Here is a 27373-nt window from a genome sequence, read left to right on the forward strand (position 1 = left end):
GATAAAAAGTTCATGTTCGTTAAGGCCGATTTGGAAAAGGGATTATACGATAGAGATCTTACGAATAAAAAAGAAATCTAATATTTTTCTCTTTGATGATCCACTTGTTAGTACCTGACCAAAGACATTGTAATAAAACGAAATGCCGACGGACGACGTGTAAAGGAAATCTACGAGAGAATGTCGTTTAAATTGCAGGAAGAGTGAGGTATTTGTAACGCAACGTTGTAGATTATGGATGCATTTCTCTCGAATTGCGTCACTATTTAATTACGTCGCATTGCGCTCGAATTGCACCACAACGTAATCAAATCCGTACTGGCACGATATAATCTGTGTGAGTCGAGACAACTGTAACTCGCATTGTTTTCAACATCGTATAGCTTCTTCTAAATCCAATCCCAGGATAATGAAACTACAAAATATCATTGAATAATTTTCATACACGAGAATCATTAATATTTTTTCTTCCTCTTTCTGGTCCCCCTATCCTCTTTCCTCCTAACTCAGACATTCTTTTCTCCTGGCGTCGACGAACACGAACGAATGTTTAAAAAAAAAAAAAAAAGAAAAAAAAAGGAAAAACATCCGAACGAAATCCAATTAAGGATAAAATTTCAGTGTCGCCGTAATAGATGAGTCTGTTAATCGATGTAGAGGTGATAGATGCATTTTACGTAAAGTCGATTTGATCGTGGCAAAACCACTTCGATAGACTTAATCACCGTTTATTTTCTACCATCGAATGGACCAGTAGAATCGAATAAAAGTCTACGATTAACCACGACGTTGTTCTCCCAAGGATCAGGTGCCTCGTTTAATTGTCCCTTTCGTGCGCGGAATTACTTATTTTGTTTCTCTTCGATTGTATGCGTAGTTTATCGGTAAGCAGAAACGAACGAGCTAGCGAACGATAGAGAGAAAGAGAGAGAATATATTTCTTGGTGCTAGATTCCTTGGCACGCGAGTTTGCGACACGGCGTTCTCATTCAATTAGTCGATCGGTCGACTCCCCGAGAATAACGAACCCAAGAGAAAGAGAGAAAGAGAGAGAGAGAGAGAAAGTATTTTCTTTTCCGGAATTAACGATAAAATTAATGGTCTCATTTTTGTGCCATATTATGACTGAGAGAAATATCCACAATAAGATTCTAACAAATGTATTTTGCTAATAAATTTCGAAAAATTTCACCGCGATAATGGTTTGTTTTTTTTAATTGGTCATTTAATAAAACATTTGATTAATTCGAACGATATCAATGTATACCTATATTTACCAGGCAATATTTTAAAAACTTCATATCGCAGTTATATATCGAATAAATAAGCGAACTGTAGATTAGAGATTTTATGGTTAAACGAAATATCCTCCGTGTTGTACGTATTAATGTGATATCCAATAAAATTTTTTGAAATGAACTTTAGTTCGAACAGATTTAAATGGTTTCATTCGAAAATATTTTATTTCAACGACTTCAAACACGATCTCCTTTATTGCTTTTATTTATTAAAAAGTATATTCAATATTCTTTCATACTTTCAAATAATATTTTTACACGCGTATATGTATATTCTATGGCTTCGTTAATGTTTAGTAAAAAAAAAAAAAAAAAAAAAAAAAAAAAAGGAAAAAGAATGAAAGTATTGTTTTTACGATTATTGTTCGTAATAAGGGGAGAAAAAAGTAATAGCAAAAGACATAGGAAAAATGAAGATCGTTTAAAGACGATCGTTTGCGAAGATTAAAGACGAGTAGTCTTTGGCAGCAAACTCTCGTTAGAGTTTCAACGTTGGCTCGTTATACGGACGATATCGAAACGGGTTGTTGCCGTTTTGTCCTGTGTCTGTTAAGAAAAGGCACCCGCTCGTTTTTCTTCAGCCACAGCTTTCGCAAGTATTCGATCTGTTCGTTTCCAGGCATTCGCCAGAAACTCTCCCTATGCTTGTCTCGTTAACGAGGACGGACAAAAGGTGACACCCTTCGACACTCTTCGTCACCCTTCGCCATCCTTTTCGGTTACGCACCCCTTCGATTCTCTTCGCTTCAAGGCATCCTCTCAACTTACTTTGCTCGACTCGCCACGTTTCTGCAGTGACGAGAAGACACGTCTCGCACGTAATTCTCAAGAAAGTATCTCAACTACCGTTGATCGAAATAAAGAAAGAGAGAGAGAGAGAGAGAGAGAGAGAGAGAGAGAGAGAGAGAGAGAGAAAGAAAGAAAGAGAGAGAGGAAAGATTATTATATCGATATTATAATCTTCGTAAGTATGTAAAATCAATGAGAAAAATAAAATAAAAATTGCATATATCTAACAATATATTTTGAATATTAATTCTAAGATTATAGTCTTAATTTAACATTTACGTAATAAGAATGTAAGTTATTATCTTATAAAATAATTAATCAAAAATGTTAGATCTATTTACAAAAAGTATTGTAAATAATGTGCCGTATAATTTGCGAATTTAGTTTTGTAGCATCGATAAATACAATGTTATTAGCGTTATCATCATCGTGCACTGCACGTTTCTCTCTATTTCTTCCGATTTAGAAAATGACCAATCTTCGTTCTTCTTGAAGAGATTTATCGCATGAGCACCAATGCCTTGAACAGAAGCGTAATTCTCCGTAACGAGTCGAGACGTATCGATCGCTTTCGGATTTATGTGTAAAATATTAAGCTGTAACGAGAGAGCTGGTCTTACAAAACGGAAGGGCTCTCCGCTTCGATGGCCACTCGATGTTTTATCGTGAACGCTTTGTTCCGTAAAGAAAAGAAAAGTAGAAGCTCTCAAAGCTGTAAAGTCGATAAACCTAATATTTGCACGGACGGCCGATCTCTCAGTTTCTTTTCCTTTTTCGGAAGTACGAAGAACCAAAGTAGAGTCGAATTGATTTCCCTTCGTTATTTGCTTTATCGATATGCATCTTATACCGGTATAAATAAATAACGAAAATTGTTTTTTTCTATTTTTTTTTTTTTTTTTTTTTTTTTGATTTGTAAAAAACATCTTCATTATTATCTACAACAAATTAATTACGAGGATATTTATTGATGAAAGGAAAGATAAATTAACGTAGAAAAGTTACGTTTGTTAGAGAGCTCGTAGAAGAAAGACTCTAGCTCATACTCGTTAAAAGAGTACAAAAGAAATTCGGCTCGAGTTCTTGCAACCTGTAATTAGAGACGAGTCTTGCGACTCGTGCTGGTTTCTGATTTGCGTGCTTAATTTTTACACACCGGGAAAGAATTTAATTTGCGAGTGTACTACGTGTCGCGTGTATGAATCTCTTTAAATTCATTGTTACACGAATATTTTCAAGATCCTTGCGTAACGATAGACAAATATATTTTTTTTTTTCTTTTGCTTTTCCTTTTTTTCTTTTTCTTTTCATTCGACACTCCCTTTACTTTTCTTTAGATACTTACGTAACAACTAAGGTTACACGTTTAAACCGAAACCAATAGAAACTTTAATCGTTAGAGTCGTTCGTCTTAAGAGACAGTTACATACCAGGATCGAACGATCTACAAACAGAATAGATATTTGATGCGCTTGTCGACAACTTATTGACTTTCGATTCAGCCTTGAACCCCTTCGGGGGATAACCATTTCATGGATATATACGGGCTGGAGGTCCCTGAAAGATCGGTTGCATCGTATCACGAGGGAGTTCAATCGGGCAAAAAGTTGCTTTCGGTGGTTGCCTATTAAGACTGACAAGGAACCTACAATGACGGAAGTAACGACGACGGAGAGAAGCGATGAAAGAGAAGATCATGTCACCGAAGAAAACGGAGTAAGGCGAAACGTTTCTTATCTGAATTTCAAGTTTCACCTTTTCCAGTCCCCAGTCCTTTCCCCCCTCCCTCCTCTCTTTTCCCCCATTTATTTCAACCCTCTCGTAACAGAGAATGTTACGTTGTTCGTTGTTCAACGTTGAAGCGAAGAAGCGGAAGTTTGTGGTACCACCCGTTGCTAGAAACTTTCATGATATCGTCGGAGAAGTAATTAATGCGCGGAATAAGAGGGTGCAATTACCACTGCGGTCCCATTTAATTTTCGGGGCCGACTTTAAATTCGGCCAAAACGGAAGTAGGTCGCGAGATCGCACCCTTCTCATTAGCATAAGAACCTCTATATATCATAAAGATTCTTTCATTTTTATTTGCTTTTTCTTTCTTTCCGTTGAAAGTTATCTTATGTAATTATTATCACGAAAAAAAAGGTTCGTTCGCTAAAACTTTTGACAGACTTTAGAATGTTTCAATACTATTTTATAAAACATTCTTCATTAATAAATGTAACTATGCAAAATGTTCTTTTTTTTTCTTTTTTTTTTCTTTTTTTTTTACTATATAGTACCAAAGCGATTGGATCTATCGTGACAAAATTTTATAGCAATTTGTTGTGAAAAAATATGTATTTAAATGTCCATAATAATATTAATCTGTGATAATCGTACGAGAATGCAACGTATCGAAGCCGGAAGGCCAGAGATAGAAAAAAAAAAAGGAAAAAGAAAAAACAAAGAAAAAGTCATCCTCGATAGTCCATAATGAGAAGTTGTTTCACTGAAGTAACTTAATCGAACGCTGAAGGCGGTCTGTCTGGTTTCTAGTTTTTCTTCTTTTTATTTATTTCCTTTTTTTTTTTTCTTTTTTTTTTTTTCTTTTTTTTTTTCATATAGCTAACAACGCGAAGAAACTTCTCGTCGATTTTTTTCCCCTCACTCCATCAAACTGTACCTCTATTTTACCTATAGGATAATTTTACTCCAGTCGAACTTTATTCGAAATTTTCCTTAGGTACAATATTATTCGTGTCTAGATTGTTATATTCAATGAGAAGATAAAAATGGATCGATACATTATATTATTAAAGCGATAAAATGTTGGACAATTCATTAATAACGGGGTAATACTTGACCTGGAATTTCTCGTTGTAATATAAATGGTAATTCGAGCACATCTTGTCTCCATTGTTATCAATGATATTACATCATTATATGCATAACTATTTGGTACAATCAATAATGCGTTTCCTTTTATAAGTAAACGAATATATCGATTAAATTTAATGCCTCGTTTATGTTCTATCTAATTTTTCCAATAGATCATGGAATAGAATCTTTTTATAAGAAAAATATTTGTTTTATTATTTTGAAGAACATAGACAGAAAGAAAAAGACAGAAAGTAATTGGTAAATCGTCGGTACATAGTATTACATAGTGATACATAGTGCATGCGTGTGCAACGATAATTTGACAGTCTTATCATTTTATCAACGTTTTAGGTAGTTCATTATCTTTCATTCGAAATATTTGTGACTTCAGCGAAAAATATGGACAAAAATATAAACTACAAGCAGAAACGGGAGATATTGTTTCGATAACAAATTTTATTTGTTAAATTCAGTGAAAAGTTTGATTTTGTTTTTAACGTAAACAAACAACGACCGTACGTTCATATTTTAATTCTAGTTAAATTGTAATTTAATTCTATTCTACATTTAACACGTGTTACGAGCTGGAAAATGTTTAAATAAATGTACTAATGTTATATATTAATATATTTTATTCCGTATAGATTATATTTTGTTTAAGTAATTATAAAATTTCCAAAGTTATTGATTTTCCAATCTTATTTATTTCGAAAGAGAAATGTTCGATTTTTACTCGTCGGAATTCAAAAGAAAACTGTTTCGATAACAATCAAAATCAGTCAAATATATGTTCTTGTTAACATAAATAGGCAACGATCGCGCGTTCAAATTTTTACTCTTTTTGAATATTAATTTATATTTCACTTGAGTATTATTTTATATTTCACGAACGTTTAAAGATAAAATACAGGGTGGTCCTTTTTAAATAAGTTCACCTAAATACCTCTTCGATTTATTGTAATGCGAAAAATAATTTTTACACAATGTACATGGTTTCAAAGGTCTAAAATATCTGGCAAGAATATTTTTTTTTTCTCTAGGTCATTTTCTTCTTTTTTCATACATAACTAGATTTATTTTTAATGCATCGTGTAGCTGATGAAAAGACATTTAGATATAATATGACTTTGAAATGACCTTTATATTCAAAAATTAAAGTATTATATAGAGCTGATGTCTATGAATATCGCAGGTTTTAACCAAGACTCCTAAGTAAAAGCGTGAAAAAAATTGAAAAATCTGTACAGTTGGTCATTAGACGTTTCAGGAAATGTATTACGTTAAATTAATTTTACATCGACGACGACGACGATAACGATATTAAACTGTATTTAAATTTTATATTGAAATAATTTTATTATTTAATAACGTGTTACATGCTACTTAATGTTTAAACGAATATACACTGCTGTTTAAATATTAATTTCTATTAATTCATGTATATTATATATCGTTTAAATAATTATGAAATTTATTCCTAATACAAATAAGTATGAATGGCTTAACATGTCTTTGCATACATCTTGAAAGATTTTATTGGATAAGATCTTCTTTTAAAGATAAAATTTATATTTAAACTATCATAGAGAAAATATCATTTTTTGATACGATTTTTTTTTAAAAGATAATACAATTTTTTTAGAAAAACTTGGAAAAAGCTGTTTTCCCGCTTGAACTTTCATGTTTAAAATGAGAACTTGTTCATCAAAATCGTTCAGACAATTATGTTGTCTGTATTTATTGTTGGAGTAAATCGTTATGAAACCAGAGATGATGAATGGCCTCAATCTTGCCTCGGTAAAAAAAAAGTGAATGAAATTTTTCTCTATCTCTCTTTCTCTCTCTTTCTTTCTCTGTATGTATATATATATATATATATATATATAGCATGAATGTATGTGTATATTCGTAAGATTTATATACGAATTCCTTCTTCTTCCGTGTTCTCAATGCGTAAAATTGAATTTAACGAGACCAACAATTGCAATTGCAGTGAGCACCAACATGCTCTCGTTGCTTTTCGAGAATCGACACATTTTCCAACTGGATTAAACAGAAGAATACTCTTGATACTCGAGCTGGATCTGAATGGGTTAAAAGCTGAATTCTTTTCTTTTTCTACTCTTCTTTCAATTTCTCGCTTCCAACCTCCTCGTTTCATCGTTCTTGTGCATTTCTCTCCGGTGCATTTCTTAATAATGAACCACTTTAATCTAGTACGCGAGAAGTAAGTACCAGGACTTGTAATTCGTGTTCCAATTTTCTACGTAAAATGGGACGATTAATCATAAGCAAAATATAATTTGATAAGAGCACTTCGCTCAAGCGAGGAACTATTGTGTTATCGTTACAATGCGAAAACGTTTATATCCGTATCCTAAGACGTTCTAATGCATCGTACCGTTTAATGAACAACGAAATAAAGAAACGATTATAGAAAAATATTATAAAAATTCCGAATGAAAATTCTTGAGAGAAGTTAGAGAATGATGAACGAAATCGGATAGAATCTAAGATTGAGATATACGAAACAAATCGAAGATTTATAGGATATATAAAAGAATAATATCGTAGAGAACGAAATGGCAGAAGAATGAATGTGCAGAGAAATGCTAGAAATTTGATTTTCACGACAGAGTTTGAAATATGAATCAATCGATAGCTGATTTCTTGGTTGACAGAGAAAAATATTACTTATTAAGGATATAATGTTGAAACGAGCAATGACCTGTTTCGTACAATGAAATAAAAGATAATAATGATTAATATCATTTGATATATAAAAATTATCAATTAAGCAATGCTTGTAATAAAATTTTCATAATTAAATAAATGAATCATGTCGTACGTAAAAATCTATACGAAATCAAATATAGTATTGAAATCTTATACATAAGTTGTTATTAATTTAGTACTTTTTCCGTTTTAAACAAAGAGTTATTACAACGTTTAAAAATCTCTGTTGAAGAAACTTGGTTAAAAGAGGTCAGAAGATCATTGCCATTTCACACTTTCCTCAAAAGTAAAAAGTTTTCCAACTTTACCGATGTATATATTATATATCCTCGACCTTGTCCTCTCTGATTAATAACAAGTTCATGTTTCTGTTCAAAGACTTTACGATTTGGCAAAACATCAGATATCTTCTCAGATACTTCAGGGTCGGGATATATAACCTTATATTGACTTATTTCAAGATAAAGAAAATCCTTGATTCGAGAGACACTTACAGAGGATACTTTCATGGTCAAAATCTTCAGTATTGACTGTAGTGTTCTTATAAATCATCGATTGTAGATATCGTACTAAAAATTAGACAAGAAATGTCCAATTAAATTAAATCGATAATATACATATTCCTGCAAAGGATTCCAATCTAAAGGTTCTGAACTTGGACCTTCAAAATAATTTCTACTCTTACATCGAGTATATACTTATTTACTTTGATCTAAAATCGCAAGTAGACACATCGAGCATGTCAGACTTTTGCAACCTTTTACCGAACGTTCCAGGAAATACCACAACAAATATACTAGGAAAGTGCAACAAAGAGAAAATGTTGAAGTTGCCGTGGAACGTTAAGTACGTAGAATGGATGCCTCAACTCTTCATATTATGTACATAAATACTTGTATGTACTTTCTGGTGAAACAAATAAGTGTATATGAAAGGAAGAGAGATTGAGAGAGAGAGAGAGAGAGAGAGAGAGAGAGAGAGAGAGAGACAGAGAGAAAGGGATAAAAGAAGTGAGGAAAAGAACGAAGTGAAGAGCAGGAAGAGAAAGATAAGAAAGACTTGAAGGAACCAAGAAGAGATCCGAGACGTTGTAGAGTTTTTCGATAAACTCGAATACTCGATTTGGGCGGCGGCCAGAGAAACGTGCGCTTCCACGTCGATGATGGCTGTTTATGGCTCGCGTTATCCACTCGAGACGATACACGGTGTGTCTGGCTTCCTCGTAGGACCTCTATCCGTTGAAAATAAATTCGAAGACTCGAACTCTCGCGGAAGTAGGAAAGTTTGAAAACTAATCTGGACTATCTAGATGCGAGGGTGAACTTTTGGAAAAGTCATTAAACCGAAAATGATCCGTGCGTTAACCGTTCTTGTTGAAAATTACGTAAATACATAGACATATCGGACATATGTATGTGTACAAATATACTTATCTATGTATGCACATAGATATAGTAATCCCATAAAAATATTTAAGGAATATAAAACTGAAGTAACAACTTGCTGTTTCTTTTTTTCTTTTTTTTTTTTTTTACATATATTTTTACAACGACGAGAGCGTTCTTTTGTCACGGACAAAAAATTTACAACTGGTCGCGATAACCGGCCACCGTATACAGCGATTGCGAAAGCGAGACGGATAGCAGGTGCTACGTGACATTCGCCAGTTACGAAACTAACGAGTTGCGAGAAGCCGTGACATGTATATTCAAGAGAATCGTCACGCTTTTAATGAATTTTCCTAGCCGCTAAGTATAACTTACGAGCATTATTTAATCTTGATTTAATTAATATAAGCCGAAAACTCGTCTGCCATCGAACGTTCATTTAATAAATATAACAAGATTGAAAATATTTGTATCGACGTAACGTTAATCATTTTTAAGGGAGGTTATATAAATTTAATACTTTTATTCATCGAGAAAAAAAAGAATGAAACGAATCTTAATCACTTACTAAAACCTGTTATTAATACCCATGATTACATGAGACATAACCGTCTGCACGTTATTAACGACTTTACGCATGTGCGTAAATATTTTTTGAAATATTCTTCAAAAAACGAGCGATTATTGCAAATTGATCGCCATAAGCATGGGGCACGTACGCGACTAAAGACTTTGCATATCACGTTTGAAAAGACAAATGTTCAAGTACATTTTTCCTTTTTTCTTTTTTTTTTTTTTCAACAAATTTTAGTAGAACCTACGTTACAGATCGAGGACTATTAAAAAAGATATTCTACTTTAAATAACCCATATTTGTCTCCTCTATTTTTTTTTTTTCTGTTTAAAACGTTCACGCGTCACGTCGCTTTTAACGTTACGCTACTGACGTAAAAATAAAAATGATATTCATGCTAGTCACATATCCGACAATTTTTTTCATTATTATCGTAGTTAATTCTTATGAGTTTTATTATCATCTTCATAAGATGATAACAAAATGCTTTAAAATATCAGAATGCTATACTATAGAGTAATTTAAAGCTGATTATAAAATTATTTGAAATATTATTTGCGAGGATTTTGAAAAAGTTCTTAATGGGAATATTATTGAAAAAATATATATACTTCTTGATTTTCCTGGCAAATATTTCAACGCTAATAATAATAATAATATATATAAATTTTTTATTCATGACCCTTTAAAGGTAAAATACTTTTCTTAAATTAATAGTACGATTATTTATCACGCACGATAGAAACCAAAAGGCAATTTACTGCAGAACTCCTATTCTCGTAATACCTCCATCTGTAGATTAATACTTGAGCATGCCCTACTTTGTTGAAAATGGTTTTGCATTGGAGTTAAACTTCTGTCGATTTTCCTTCGAACGAATGATGATTGAGAAGTCTGAAGAGATTTCTAACAAATAAGATTTAATTATTTCTTCTATATTTTAGAAATATTTATTAAAAACTTTCATTGAAAGTATTAACGATAAAAGAATACCCAGAAATATTTTCTCGTTATAATTAAATTTTATAATATATCAATAATAACTTTATTTCCAACTTTATTAAATTATACCGAACAAGGACGGAAGATTTTTATTCAATTCAACCCATTAGACTTATGGATGAAGCCGTGTATTGAACAGAATGCGTTATCCGCCATGGAGCTGAATTTTTGATAACGGCCATGTGAAAAATATCTACCATGATATCAGTATTATTTAATAGACATAACTTCAACTACAATCATAATTATTTCCTTGCCCACTTCATGTAACTTACAAATTGACGAGACTACTATTACGCTGTTGTGAACGAACGATTAATATTGATAAAAAAAAAAAAAAAAAAAAAGAGAGAAAGCTACGGTCGTTAGGTACACGAAATAAAAATGAAAGAAAGAGATATCTCGTTTATCTGTAGGGTAATTTACGTTTTAAACAAATACGCGGATGCGTTCGATATTTTTCGAAAGGTATGATTAATCTTATAGATACCTGATATTGTTTATTGGTGAGAGAACGGATCTCTCGAGTGGAGAGAGAAAATTCAATCGATTAGACGTGAAAAATTCCATTGCTTATTGCGTCTGGAGAGATACGCGAGCGTAAGCAAAGAAAAAAAAAGGAGAAAGAGAAAGAGAGAGAGAGAGTGAGAGAAAGGGAAAAAGAGAAAGAAATAGATAGATAGATAGATAGATAGATAAATAGATGGGTAAAAAGAGAAAAAAAAGGAAGGATGAAAGGAAGAAGGTAGGAAGCTACGTTTGATTTTATATCGGTATCGACTCTACGAATTCTCATAGGACGATACGAAAAAAAAAAAACAAGAAACTTTCTCCATCCCCCCGCCCTCTCTTATCCTGCTCCAACAATGCTCCCAACATCGCAGCGCCGTGCTATGTCGTGCCGATTTGTAGATCGATTAAAGTGTTAAAGTGGCGGCAATGTTCTCCGCGCTAAGCTAAAAACGAACGGCGTTAACGCGAGAACGCCTATCGGCACCATCTGCTTCAATGAGTTATCGAAGGACCGCCGCAATTGTCAGACGAAAGGCTCGATATAGTCGACGTGTAATCGAATCTCCACCCTAGCCTCTCATCTACGCTTTTATTACATCAAATCATGTCGATCAGTTGTAGCTAGTGAACGAAATTGAAATTTCTAACGAGACAGAGAGAGAGAGAGAGAGAGAGAGAGAATTATTAGTTACTGCGTTTTCGATTTTTCAAAATACAACATGTACTTTTATGTTATACTATAATTGTACAAATTACTTTTTTTTGTATTGTAACTTTATTCATATCAACGAATAATAAATTTACATTAGATATATATACTCGAATTTCATTTTTTTTTTTTTTTATAATGGATCCTTCAAATTCCCGTTTTTGTTTTAAACGAAGGATTTTATTGAAAAAAAATATTTAATATCTGATACGTAGTTTAATTGATATTGTGAATTTAAACTAGTACATTTCTCTTTTTGTCTTCCAATTTTTCGAATTAAAATCGAAATTGTTTTTTTTTGTTAGTACTGATTCTTTTTATCGAAAGGTACTCATAAAATAAAAGGAAAAAAGCGTAAAAATTACTGCATATCAAACGGGGAAAAAAAGAAAAAAGGGGATTTGCCTCGACTGCAGGTGAAATTATTATATATTGGTATACTGGAAGAAAAACACATGCATATATGTACAAACACATAAGAAGTAAAACGGGGAAAAGTTACAGATCCACAACGATTTATCTATTCGGTACCCATGACTCTTGTTTTTCCAAGCTCTTTATCCCTTTCATTCTCTCTTCCATTCACTTCTTTCTCTTTGTTTTCCTTTTTTTCTTTTTTTTTTTTTTTATTATTTTTGTTATTTTTTTATTATTTTTATTTTACGCTTTCACAATGCGTACGTTTCTGAGCGCTATCGAGACGGATCGCGATTTAAACGACACAAAACATGAAAGCTCCGATATCGCTCCCGTACGGAATCCTTCATAAAACGTTATTAATCCGAGCGTTTTATCCGGCTCTCTTCTTTCATGCTAGTTCAATCGATCCGACTGGACGTGGACTTGTTATTATTGGCGACTTGTTATAAAAGATACGGCAAGAAGGGCCTTCGTAAATTTTCCGTCATGGTGGCTCGTTCGTACAATGGTATGAAGACGTCGTTAAATTAATTGTAAAGAGTCGAGTCTTACGCTAGGAGAAAGAAGCTTTTGCATATTCTAGCTTTATATCACTCGGTCTTTATTATAAATGCACGGAGGTGAAGTAGCAAAAGAGGAAACCGGAAAAGCTGAGAGAGGTTGGTCGTACTACTCGTTTGTATTGTTGCGAAAAAAAGAGAAAGAGGGAAGGAGAAAGTGAGAGAGAGAGAGAGAGAGAGAGAGAGAGAGAGAGAGAGAGAGAACACAGGAAGAGAGTTTATAAATTGGAGAAAACCGTACTTCCCCTTTATACAACCCGAATCCTACCCAATAGTGCTTAGAGTTTAACTGGCACCGTTGTCACAAAAATCTCACGAAGACCAACTCCAAAAGATCTTTTTATAGAACTGCAAAAGGCGAAAGGTTTCTTATCAAATTTTTTTTGCCTCAACAAAAAGGTCAAATGATAAATGGTACGCGATGAGGATCTTGAAAAGTCGAACTCGAGTTACATGTCAAAATAGGTCATAGGGGCATGCGCACATAACCAACCAATTGCTGTTTCTATGGTGACAATACGACACTTTTGGTTAACCTAAACAGCTTTAACCATCGTCATTAAGCCGAATGCTTGTCCCAGTATGCTGCTATTAGCATTATTCAGAAATAAATGTTAACTTGTCGTGTTTGAATTATTTTGATTGGTATAAAGTGTTAATTTATATTATATTGTAAATATGTGATGGTGAGAGAATTTAATAACAAAGTGGAAATGTTCAAGAACGTGAGAATAAATTATAAACAATTAAACGTGTTTATAAATCGAATAATAATTGAATAAACAAAGCTACTGCTTATTATTTTTATACAGTGCAATTAAGAGTACCAATTGTAACGATAATGTGTGATACTATTTATCGAGATGTTTTATACATTATTAAATTCGAACGCAAAATCAAACGAATATATTGCAATAAAATTCGAAAAAAGAGGCAGCAAAAAATATTCTACGTTAAAAGACTTTTATGATGAAATAATTTGTAAAGGCGAGTTATTACATCGGACTCAAAGGTTGTTATGAAGGCCCATAACGGGCGCAAATAAAAACAGAGAATGGGATTTATACCAAAGTATTATTCTATGAATAAAACGAACTGATCGATCAAAGACAACGAATCTTGTTTGTTATTTCAAATGCATTGAATATTTTGTCGTTTAGATAAATATCTATTTGACGTGACAAAAAAAAATTGATTGAAACGATCGAGTTACTTAAATAATTAATTTCTATTCTTCGCCATTGTGAAAACCGCGAGAATTGCCGTTGATTCATAGAATTCACGAACGTGTGCATCCGTCCTTCAGTCGACTGAAAGCAATCACAGCGAGTACAACGGGTTAATATTTTTTTCCACGATAGAGTTGCGCTGCTCCCTCGGTCACGCCGATATTGGTATCGAAAAACTGTCGATATAATACCGCCCTGGGCCATACCATTGAGGACTGTGAACACGAGAGATATATAAAGAGTAAGGGAAAAGGAGAGAAGGGAAGAGGGAGGATCCATTCTTCGAAAACTCGAGAGCTTCATTTCCTTCCGTCCTCATTACTGCCACTTCTCTTTTTATCGTCCTCTGACAAACCGGAAAAGGGAGAGAAGAAGAGAGGACTAAGAGACTCTCTGTGTCTAATGAGCCTCTTGCTCGCATCGGACGAGTGTGGACGAGTGTTCCTGTTCAGTCTCACCTCAGTGTCGTGGAACAACGACACCCTTGAATGCACAATTACAAGGTTGTAGAAAAAGCCAGAGGCCATCTGTCTTCTTTCTATATCTCATCTCAGAGCTAAAATACTGCATTCTCACGTGACGAATTATAAATCAAAAAACGCATATTTTTCTAACGAATTTTTAGATTTCTTCTTGAGGAAAAATTCTACGAAAGAACTTTTTCCATGTAAAACTTTTGTGATTGCTTATAATCATCATAATAACATGGATAGGAACCATCTCGATGTAATATATTACTTCAAAGTTTTTCAAAAGATTTACTATATCTATAACGTATATATATATATATATATATATATATATATATATATATATATATATATATCTATTTAACTACGAGGTGTTTATTTATTATTTAGAAGGAACTACGAACAAGTTTATAATACACGACAAATATTTTGTAGAAAATGGCAAAAAAGAAGGAAAACAATATATATATATATATATATATATATATATATATATATATATATATATATATATAAAATGATGTATCGTGTTTAATGAATGTTTTCTTACTACTCATGAAAAAAGCATTCTTTCTAACCCTTTACTTAATGAAAGCAGAACAATCCTCGCTTATTTTTCACATCCGCATAGGAATGCGCTCTGTTTCCTAGAACTCAACGAAATTGAAATGGAAACTATACGCGCCTCTACGTATTTAAAAGAAAACAAAGTTTCACTAAATTTCATTCTGCGTAAATGGACGTCCGTACAGAATGAATATAGATATAGTACCTCGCGGCATTTTGGAATTTTTCTATCTATTCGGAAACCAGAGAGACATAAATTACGAAAAGTGCATGTTATGCGAACAATTTTCAAAAGTTATCCCTTCTGAAATGTTCTTTAATATAAGCGCACTACGATACTTGTGAAATTTTCTCACATTTCGATAAATTTCTCAATTTGTTGTTTTTTCTTTTTTTTTTTTTTCTTTCTTTCTTTAAATCCTATAAAAAAACGTTTAAACACATACGTTTTAGGAACGTTTAAAAACAAACTAAAAAAAAAAAAAAAAAAAAAAAAAAAAGAAATTAAATGAAACATTTTTTCTCTGTTTCATTTCCAATATACTATGTTCTCTTTTATTGCCCTTTTAAAAGATAAAACTTTCAGTAAGTTTAAAAATGTTTGAGACTGCGTGACCCACTATCGTATTACGCAAAATTGGAAACTTTATAACACGGGAACCATCGAAGTTACAACATTTCTATTGTACTTAGATTAGGGACGATTCCACTAACGCGGTTTAAAATTTAAATCGAGTTTAACCGCGCTACGTTCACCAATCAAGGGCCTAAACTTTCGAGTTAAATAGTGTTCGAATTCTAATCCAACGTCCGTTGAAACTAGCTGTTAGATGCGAGCTTACATGCGAGCTTACATGCGAGCATGTAAATCTACACAAATTGTTAAAATATTTCAGAATGAATAATAGCAATAGTTAATACTTCAAGTATAATCATTTTCTATAAAGATAAGCTATTTTATTTTGTTTCCCATTTTGTTTCTAACTTAAATAAAAATAAAATCTAATTGAACAATTCTATTAAAAATGAAACGAAATCTGTATTTTTCGATGTCTATTTACTATCTCTAGTTTTAATAAAGTTCAAAGTAAAATCAAATAGCCAACGTTCATAACGTTCGGCAATAGCAATCATTTCTTTCGCTACGTTTACGTAAAACGATCTACGTGTTTTCTAGTCTACGGATGCACGCACGAATTTATGGATCTATAAGATTCGCGCGCAGAATCCATAAATCTTGACGTCCGTACGTTTATCGATTTATTCCTATCTTCAAAGATTTACGCAACCATGCTGCCCTGGATTCGACTGTCGAAATATTTATATGGATCAGTTTGATAGGTAGCCACGTATCTCTGACTATGAAACGATAAATCATTGTAAATGTAAGACGTGATAAGGATATTGTACATGAAATGTTATTTTTATTTTTTATAACTATTTTTTAAATCCCACACGTGAAAAACTATATCATGAATTTTATATTACACGTGTCGTATAAACGATGAATTAATTGATCGATATACACACGTACATACACACATACACATACACATGCACATACACAAATACATTGATCGTAAAGAAATTTCTTTATTTTATTATATTCAATTGAATATCTTCGACAGTCGAGCGAATAAAATCGATTTGTAGGATTTGGTAAACGGTTTCATCGAAAAGTTTAGGTTAAATGACTTTCCTCGTGAATATTTCGAAAAATGTTATGGAAAGAGAAGGTTTACTGAGACGGTTTCTCAGATACGGACATTTACCGATACGCGAAGTAAATTTCTCACAGGATTTTCTCGTTTCAACATAGGATACGAGCCTCCTGAGTTGTCTTTTACAGGATGATTGTTCATATCTTTGGTATATTCCTGCAGAGGAACGTTGCGAATGGGTGAAGAAAATACCAGACTGCTACAGAGACTCCGTCGTTCAGTACACCGCAGAGCTCTTTTGCATTTTCCGATCGGAAAATATACCCCTATTTCTCTGCGGCATTTTTCTTTTCCTTCTTTGGCTCTTCTATCTATTCCTCATCATTGGAGTCACGTTAGACAGTTTGTATGTTATTACAAATATTTTATTGAAAGTATTACATCATTTTTTGACTTATAAGTATAATATCGATCATCGATATTGCGATTTAAATTTTATTTCATTGGATTAACGATAACAGTATTGAAAATAATTAGAAAAAAAATTAATTAATTAATATCAAAAATTTTAAATTGTGCGATTAACAAGCGAGAAGAGAAAATGAGGAATTTAATAATGCGAGACATTTACATTTTATATACTGTATGTCACTTCGCATTATTAATGTTTCATATTGCGAATAAAGAAAATCGATCGTAGTCCCGATGAAATAGAAAGAAAATTGTGTCAACGTATCTCTGAAAACAATCTATTCTATCGACCGGAAAATTCGTTTAAACTTACCGTTATTATTGGGATACGAACGAGCGAGCTCGCGAAAGAGCTCGCGAGAGACAAGAGTAAGGGATGAGGGCACCAAAAAGTTAAGGACTTCGCGTAAATCAGGTTGAGAACCGTGAAGCATTTTACTCCAGGCGTAGCTAAACACACTCAGGCGATTTTCAGTTTTTATTCGAAGTAGACTTTTCCTACATACGCTTGAGTTTCTCCGTTGGGTCGATCAGTGAAATTCTCGTTATTGTGTGGTGCTCTTAAAAGACGATAAATGGATTTAAAGATAGAAAGACTAAAACAGCTTTGTAAAATTTATTTTTATAACACGTGCTTTATAAAAAATACGACACCTGATCTAGAAATGCATCCCTCGAAAATCGAGTTTACATTCGAAAAATTAAGAATCCATAAACGAATTATTTTCTTTCTCTTCGAATCACGAATCGATGAACGGATTACGTGACATGGTTGACGATATTGTACGTGATTTTCAACCGCGAAATCTCACATGTATGTATGTATCGAACATCCTCAATATATCGCGAAATATCGATAGAGTTTATTGTCAATAGATATATATGATATATCGTATTATTTTTTTCTCTTTTTTCATTCGATTATCTATCGATGATGGTAAATAGAAAAATACAGACATTAAAACCTGTATTATGTAATTAAAAATGAAATCTCTTAAAAAAAAAAAAAAAAAAAAAAAAGAAGAAAAGGAAAAAGAAAACTATTAACAGTAATCGTAGCCATATTTTCGTGTTGATTTACGAAATTGAAGAATTATTCATTCGACTAGAATCTTGAATTAATTATTTTCAATTGCATAAGTAGTTGATGTAATTTTTAATCATGCTCCTTTTCGTTATCCTTTTCGTCTTTACCTCGTACTCCTTTCGAGCATAATTGCTGGTAATTCAAGGTAAAATACGATGTGATTTTAATTGAGAGACCGACAACGAGAACGTTTTTATGTCTAACCATTAAAAAGGAGCGCAACTTGACGTCGACGATGAAGTGGTCGGTATAATCGATGCGAGCAACTTTCGGAACTAATAAAGCTCCTGAATATGTGAGCTATAATTCGACGATGATCTCGGTTATGTGTCAACTTTAACTTCACTGTTAACGTGAACATTTAAAATAATGTCGACTTAAATAAACGAATGACATGGATAATTCGTAACGACGAGGTTAAAGTTATTATGAAGTAAAGGACAATTTGATCTAAACTGTGACTCCTCATTATTTTTAAATGATCGTTTCACTATTGTTAACTAATATTAAAGGTTCAAACATTTTTCCATCGTTCTCTATCGTTAAAAATATAAAATACGAAAAAAATCGGGATTATTTCGAAAGAAAAAAAAAAAAAAAAAAAACGAAAAAAATAAAAAGAATACAAAATCAAAATAGATACATAAAAGATATCGTAGGTTTGAGCCAAAAAAAGGGTTGAATTAATTTTACCTTGTTGCGTTATTTTGATTCCAGCTATTGTCCATCCTTATCAGTGATAACCAGCGTTATGCATCTGTCAGAAAATATTACTGGTGTGATGATATTGACATTTGGAAACGGAACGCCTGACATCTTCACGTCTCTCGTATCCCGTAGCGAGGATACTATAATCATGTTCACGGAATTGATAAGCGCGGGCATCTTCGTGACAACGATAATCGCGGGTTCCATTGCCCTGGTCAAGCCTTTTCGTATATATTTTAAGCCTTTGATGAGAAATACATGCTTTTACGTAGTGGCACTCTGCTGGATAACTTATGTTGTGCAGGACGAGAGAGTTTATCTATGGGAAGCCATAAGTATGAGCTTTACTATACTACTACTACTACTACTTTTACTACTACTACTACTGTTACTACTATTACTACTATTACTAATACTATTATTAATACTATTACTACTATTGTCACTGATAGTAACAACTTTAAAAAAGGCATGAATAAGGGTGAAAGGGAGGTGGATGAATTTAATTAAGTCGACCGAAGGGAATTCGTCTCCCTACCTGAGCCACGCAATCTGACGTTCGGAGACTTTTCAGCAATTTCTCTCTTTCCATCTTCTTTTCCTTTTCCTTTCTATCGTCGTCTTTCTCTTTCTTTTTTTCTTTTTTTTTTTGTTTTCTTTTTTTTTTTTCGTACTCTCTCCCTTCTTCATTCTCTCGTATAGTTTCTTACGCAAAGATTTTCACCCGCTATAAATTAGGATAGGGATTATTTATATCCCGTTTCAGCCAGCGTCACGCATGTTCGTAGACTCTTCTAATACTTAAGAAGAGAGAACTTTTCGATACTCGTTATGATATAAGATCGTTCTTGTAAGGTTTAACGTAAAACGAGATGAATCCTTGTACGAGGAAATTCGATTAAGGGAATAATTGCAATGGTTAATATATTCAGTTATTATATTGAAAACTAAATGAGATTTGTGAGATAAAAAGAGAGAAAAAGAATAAAATAAAAACAAAAAGGTCATTACCGAGGAATATGATCGATAATGAAACGAGTACGTGTATATATGTACCTATTAATCAGCGAGAGATTCGAATTTCACCGAAATCTGGTTTGTAGTAAAACGCATTGACCTAAATTCAACTTCGTTTAAAAGACGCCGTCTAAGCGGAAGGTTGCGATTCGTCGCTCGTATTTTTGTCATTATCTAAAATGAACGTCAGGATAATTTTAATCTATCCCGATAATTACCGATGCTTCATTTTCGCTCGATATTACACATATCGACTTATTATTCGATAGATCACGATTCATTACGAACATAATAAAGAATATAAAACGTTATACCTAATACAAATGCTCTTTGTCATTTGAAATAAATTTAACTTTAAATCGGGACACGATATATCTTTTTGAAATATCACGAGAATTCGTTCACGGCTACAAAGATCAAAGAGAAAATGAAGCAACAAAAGTGTAAATTTGAGAGAATTTCAAGTATTCCCTATCGTCCACCGTTAAATTGCTATTTCAACGTTGATGTCGTTCATAATTACAGGCTTCATTCTCCTCTACGTTCTCTACATTGTCGATGTCGTGATAATGCAATGGCGTGATACTCGAGAGGAAAAAGTGAAAAGTGCGTTTCGCTCGTGCCAGTTCTAAAACGAACGTCGAGAGGAGTACAATGTCATGGAAAGTATCCATTCCTTCTCCCCTCTCACTCTCTCTCTCTCTCTCACCTTTTATCCCTTTACTTTTCGAGACACGCTTCCGTGCTTTCAGGTAGAATCCCAAGCGTACAGGATCCAGATGTATTACATGCTTATCTGCTGAACAAAGATACGGACGCTATCGCCATCTCACGGATTCCCACGAGGAGCCGTCCTTTTGGCTTTCGAGCCAAACTCGGTACCAATTCCGTTTCTCTCGCGCCTTTTTCATTTGTATTTTCTTTTTTTTCCTTTCTTTTTTTCTTTATTTCTTTCTTTCTTTCTTTCTTTCTTTCTTTTTTCTTTCGTCTCCTTTTTTATTTCTTTTATTTTTTCCCTCGTTGTTCTTTTTTTCTTATTAAGTATACGCGAATGATTTTACGGCAATTGCCAAACTATTCTACGTTTTTATATTTCTGCTTAAATTATTTTAAAAAATTCCATTTATGTACGTAGTGAAAACATCAAAAGTTTCTCCCTTCTATCCGCTATTATTATCCTTTTCGTAAATTAAATATAATATTATTTTTTTATCCTTCCTTTAAATTATTCAACAATCTTTTTTTCTTCTTCTACCTTGAGGCAATTCTTTTCTTCAGCTGAATGTAATCCTACTACTTTTTGTTTTCTTTCGTTTCGTTTCATTTCGTTCCTTTTTCTTTTCTTTCTTTTTTTTTTTCTTTTCTCTCTTTCCCTCGTTTATTCTTTTTTCCGAACAAAGAGTTCGCGTTAGTATATATAAATTTGTTTCGCGATCCTTCGGATGTTTGGTAAAGAAAACATTTGAATTACATTGTTTGGAAAGAATTTATTTAAAAATTTTCTTAAACGTACCTGTGCAGCATCGATCGATAATACATATTTGTTGTAAGAAATAAAAAAAAAAAAAAAGAAAAAAAAAGAAGAAAAAGAAAAAAACTAATTCCAAACAAGAATTCCAGAACAAAAAATATTTCCAAAATACAGACGTCGCAATTTTCATTGAATTGGAGAGAGCACAAATTCGTAATGATGGCATTAAGATTGAGAGAGAAATCGATGATATATCCGAACGACCAAGAGGCCTTTTCAAAGAATTTTTCTACGACATTAATCCGATTTCGAGAGAGGATTGGAAACAAGCGAACCAATTCTTTAAGATCATCCTGGTTCTATGTTCACCGGTTAGGTTTCTCCTACAATTATTTATACCCGTTGTAAACGTTACGGCAGAAAAGAGAGGTTGGTCCAAGCTGCTAAATTGCTTCCAGCTGTGTGTGACACCGACGGTGGCGTTGTTTCTATTAAACGGTTAGTCGCATTAATCCTCGAGACGCCTACACGTAGAAAGCTCTTTCTCTCTCTTTTCCCACTCTCTCTCTCTCTTTCTCTCTCTCTTTTTCTTTATTTTTTTTTCCTTTCTTTTTACGTGTACCAATAAACGATGGCCGCCTTGAATCCTCGAAGAAATGATTTTGCGCAAGGAGGGAAACATTCCTAGCACGTTCAAGGGAAATTTAATTCGCATTTAATTTCCTTATGGCTCATGACTCCTCCGAGCTGTACGACCTAATATTACGTGACAAACGCGTTTCTCCGTCTTCACATCGTTTTCCTCCTCTTTTTTCCATTTCTCTCTTCTTTTTCTTTTTTTTCTTTTCCTTGATTTCTCATTCTCTTTAATATATCCCACGCTTAATCTCATTCCAGACAATTAATTAATATGGTAAATCTTGTATTTGCTGATAAAGACAAAAAAAAAAAAAAAAGAGGAGAAAAAAGTATTTTTCGTACCAAAACATTTTGGAAGAATATCACGAGTGTCAGGGGTTTCCGCACGATAGATATACCGAGTAATTTATCGATGTGAATGCATGAATTTTGTTATGGAGAAATAAAATAAAAGTTTCGAAGAAAATATGCCGAACGGAAATAAGTCTCGGTGAACGAAAACGTATTGTCGATGGATGACCAAAAATTTTCACGTATATTCACAGTCGAGTATTAGATGGTATTGATAAAAGAAAAAAAAAAAAAAAAACAATACCGAAACGAAAAATACGAGAGTGAAAAAAGTGCAAATCTTTCTTCTTTATACTAACATTCAGTTCAACATGAATATCGTGTCAATTCATTTCCGCTGATTTTACAAGAAACTAAAGAGAGAGAGAGAGAGAGAGAGAGACGTTAGTCACAGAATCGTCGACGATACAATCGTTTGCCATCAAAAGTGTTGACCTCCATTTAATTTTCATCGTTTTTTCGCAGTCTGGCAATTGAAGATTGGCAAGGTGCCGATATTACCGATATTCTTCGCTTTTGGCACACTAATTGGTGTAATTGTGTTTCTAACGACCAACGTGGATCGCATACCGAAGTATCATAATGTGAGTCTTATCATTTCTACTATTTAAACAAAGTACTCAAGTACATTGACAAAGTACTCAAGTAATTTTTTTCTCCTTTTTTTCTTTTTTTTTTTTTTTTTTTTTTTTAATTTCTTACGTTTCACCATCGAGAAAGATTTCTGAAAAAGAATTAATAAATATAGGCTTTTGCGTTTTTTGGATTCCTGATCGGCATGCTGACAGTTTATTTCGTGGCTAGAGAAATAATGGCCGTGCTAGGATGCATTGAATTCGCCTGTAGTATTTCAAAAGCCATGCTGGGAATCACGTTTCTTGCCTGGGGTAATAGCATCGGGGGTGAGTTGATATGAAAAATGTATTTCATATGTAGATAACGAACGTGCATGCTTATTAGCGTTTACGAGAACTAACGTTAAGGCTTCGTTTTGACATCTCATGAATTATGAAAAATAACAATGCTCTTTAAACAGTACGGAACATTACAATTCGATCATTTCAGAGTTCGAATTATTTTCACGAATTTTCTTCGGGAATTAATTTACTCCTTCGATACGGAGCATCGATCATCCGATAAAAACAAAAAAAAAAAAAAAGATAAAGTAAATAACGTTCAATCGATGAAAAGCTCTCGTATATACAGAACGATATACTACAAACAGTTTTTTACAAACGGAATTGTATTTCAATCAAAATGTAAAAATTGATTGCCTTCGGATACAAAGCAAAAGATTTCCTTGCATTTATTTATTTATTTATTTTTTTTTTCTTCATAAGGATGAAATAAAAATGATATAGATAATATTTAATAAATATCACAAATGAAGATTAAAAATCGAGATGAAAGGGAAATATGTCATTAATGTTAATTATTTTTTCTACTAATATTTCATCGTTCCTTTTAAAATGAAACAAGGTCCTCTTTTTTGATCGAATTGTTCGTTCACTTTATCGGCCGAAATGAATTTAAACTTTCTTAACTGCATCGTTTTACCTCAAAGCACCGTAATTTCATTCCTACTATATTTGGTATCGCTCATTTCGACGTCTCAATTATCGTCCTGAAATCGGAACTTATCTAATACCTCGTATCTCGCTCAACTCGAATTCAATTATTTCCGTTCATGCGACGACGTTTATTCTCGTCTCATGAAATGCGATTACACCGAACTAGCTTTTTCAAGCATGCTTATTGCACCAAGGAAGACTCGGATAAGAAAACAAAGTTTCCATGAGACTCGATGGAAGTTAAATGAAATTATAACGCTAAAAGAAAAATTATAACGCGAATATACGACGTTATTTATTTATGCTTATGTCGGACGACAAAATTTTATTCCTTATCGAAGAAAGAAAAAGAATAAAAAAAAAAAAAAAGAAAAAAAAAAGAAAAAAAAGAGAAGAATACAATTTTAAACTCATTTCCAATAGTTCCTATAATCCATAAAGAATAACATAATGAAATGTCATATCGTATTTAATATTTCCTGTATATGACACTGCAATTAGTACTTAATTAACGCCCGATCAGGATAAATAGAATCCGTAATTACATTTCGAATATAAGAAATACTTTTTATTTCAAATGGCATCACCTGTTCTATGAATACAATTTTACGTTGTTGTAAATCTACGTATAGATGTAATATTAAAGTCAAGAACGACGATAAATCGAAAAAGTCATTCGTTAATTTCAACAGTGAAATATTAACGATAGAAATCTCTCATTACAGATTTAATATCCAATACAATGATAGCTCGTCAAGGATTCTCAAAGATGGGTTATGCGGCCTGTTTTGCCAGTCCTATATTTAATACTTTATTGGGACTGGGATTGACTTATGGTATAGAGGCCGCATATTCTTCGGATTTAAAAGCGAAAATTCGTGTGAGCAACATGGCACCGGGATGTCTAACATTCCTATTCTGTTCGCTATTGACTACGATCATTTACATGAACATTACAGCAACGACTGCACGGCGTTCCTATGGATATCTTCTTTATTCGTTATATTTGGTTTTCATTCTCATTCAGTTTCTCAGCGAGTTTCACGTTATTCATCCCCTTGGAACGGATCATCGTGCGGACGAGTCGGACGGCCGATGAATAATCGAACGTTATCTCCAGAGCATTCTCTCTGGAGCATAATGCTATCCTACGAAATGTTATATGGAAATGGTGATGCGTTTTTCTTTTTTACGTATTCTTTACATTAATGGTATGCCTATGGATTTGATCGATGTCGATGAAATTACCATGATGATAGAAATGTGAGAGAATATTTGTATTTATCCGTATGTACTTACTGTGATCAAACCAGAGAATAAATTTTTTTTTAGATTATGAAGAAACCTACGATGAAACCGTGACTCGAAATTTAAACGTTAAATATTAATGTATAAATATAAGAATTTTATAATTCGTATAGTTACATATGATGTAATTTATTCTTTTCTTTTTTCCGCCCTAACAAATTTATTATAATATCGATCGATAATTCGACGATTTTCGTAGAAAGAGGAAACGAATGGACATGAATGTGTGCATGTGGCATACGACGAAGTGAAAAATACAATGATATTTGAGAAAATATAGCGGTACTGAAATATTCCCTCGATTGCCGATAAAGGATCCCCAATCCTGTCGCTTACGGCTTTTATATGGAAGACATAAAAAAATATTCGGGCAAGTAGTATAGAAGCGGAAGGTCCCGTGGCTTTATTAGATCGTTCTCGGTCATTTCCTTGGGGACGAGGTCACCGGTTACAAAGGTAAAGGCGAAGGTAAAACGTTGCTACGATAAGGTAAAGGTAAGAGTCACGTTCGCAGCCACTAGTTTCTCTACTAACTCTGCTCGTCTTCTTACATTTTGCATGCTTCTCTACATCATGGGAATCTCTCGTAGCGGGCGTACACGAGTGTAATTGAATCTGTTATTAGAGAAGGGACGAGAGAAAGAGAGAGAGAGAGAGAGAGAGAGAGAGACAGAGAGGGAGGGAGGGAGGCAGAGAGAGAGAGAGAGAGAGAGAGAGAGAGAGAGAGAGAGAGACCATCGTCGTCACGTCGAGACTCTTTTTTATGAACTCTTTTGTAATTTAAAGAAGCCCTCTCGTCTGAGAAGAAAAAGGGTGTAATCTTTAAAACGAGTCGACGAACAATACGACTACGTTCTCTCGTTCCTCTGAAAATCTTTTAATTTACGTACTATACAAATATCATTTATGAGAGGCGAACGAGAGTATATTATCAACCGTGAAATATACCTACATATACGTTTCAAAATCAGTGCGATATAACTGCTTGACGGTTATCGGCAATGGATGGGAATATCGGTGAGAGCTAATTTGAAACGTGATTCATGATGGCATCGATCGGAATCGATGATAATGTGTTATCGAAATGCATTGGAACGAAGGAAGTAGGGAGAGGAGGTCAATCCAAATATTCGCGCCTACGCCAAGGGCGCCAAAACGGAGATTATCTACTCTTTAGCAGAAACCAGCTCAATTATGCAAAGTTAATTTACAGAGGAAGCCAACATGATAATTCTAAACCGGTTATGAAAACGAGATGCTATCTACGTCAAGCCTGGAATTCTCTCGTAGGGTAGCCCACCAACTGGATATCTAGATCCGTCGGATTTTCCCCGCTCTGGAGTAGAAAAAAAGAAAAAAAGGATGGGGTCTACGAGAAGGAAAATGGTGGGCAATTTGTAAGCGTGCGAGTTAACGAGCCCATTCACCGAAGCGGCCATTCGTCTTTCCGTGGTAATGCAATCAGCACATTTCGAGTACTCTTTTGCATTCGTTTCTACTGGCTCACCAAAACTCTTCTTCTTTCTCTTCTCCCTTTCGTTCTTTTCTTTCCTATATCTCGTGTCTCGTTCGTTAATTACGTAAAAAATTAATGACTCGTCTTACCGTTCGAATCGTTGTCAGGCAAACTCGCAGAGAAGATAATTAACTACATACCGATACCTGTACAACATCGTTATGCTCGCTGGAGACAGGGATGCCTTGTTTCCAACCCCCTAACCATCCTAAACCTTCGACTTTCCTGCTTCCTCGTACTTTCTCCTTTGTCGTTTCATTTCGACTTTACACGAGATACTCGTAAATCTCGCTTACGCTTTAGTACCATAACGAGAGATCTCGTCGTAAAGAAAACCATTGCTGAATATGGTCGAGTATAGAAAGTAATAGAATGCGCACGATAAAAAATAATGAAATAAATATTAAATATTAATGATCTTTCATCTTGATTAATATTATCCTTGTAACGTATCTT

The 27373-nt window shown here is 33.5% G+C and overlaps 1 protein-coding gene and 1 pseudogene across 1 annotated transcript; both read left to right on the forward strand.

Annotated features, from left to right (window-relative positions):
• Positions 1-6707: 6707 nt before the first annotated feature.
• On the forward strand, positions 6708-10564 carry LOC124432700 (annotated as a pseudogene).
• Positions 10565-14387: 3823 nt separating this feature from the next.
• Positions 14388-25355, forward strand: LOC124432701 (mitochondrial sodium/calcium exchanger protein-like). The gene is made up of 8 exons (XM_046981793.1): positions 14388-14583; positions 19054-19379; positions 20587-20667; positions 20814-20950; positions 21682-22030; positions 22988-23106; positions 23271-23424; positions 24819-25355. Exons 1-8 carry the CDS (start codon positions 14483-14485, stop codon positions 25190-25192), a joined length of 1641 nt encoding a protein of 546 aa, XP_046837749.1. The 5' UTR covers positions 14388-14482; the 3' UTR covers positions 25193-25355.
• The last annotated feature ends 2018 nt before the right edge of the window (positions 25356-27373 follow it).

Source organism: Vespa crabro, chromosome 1, assembly GCF_910589235.1.
Source record: "Vespa crabro chromosome 1, iyVesCrab1.2, whole genome shotgun sequence".
Taxonomy (NCBI): Eukaryota; Metazoa; Arthropoda; class Insecta; order Hymenoptera; family Vespidae; genus Vespa; species Vespa crabro.

Bases quoted from the DNA above. Each gene is read 5' to 3' on its own strand.
- LOC124432701 (XM_046981793.1), top strand. From the start codon at position 14,483: ATGAGCCTCTTGCTCGCATCGGACGAGTGTGGACGAGTGTTCCTGTTC. The intron at 22,031-22,987 runs GTTAGTCGCATT...GTTTTTTCGCAG, and splicing joins GGCGTTGTTTCTATTAAACG to TCTGGCAATTGAAGATTGGC. The intron at 23,425-24,818 runs GTGAGTTGATAT...CTCTCATTACAG, and splicing joins CTGGGGTAATAGCATCGGGG to ATTTAATATCCAATACAATG.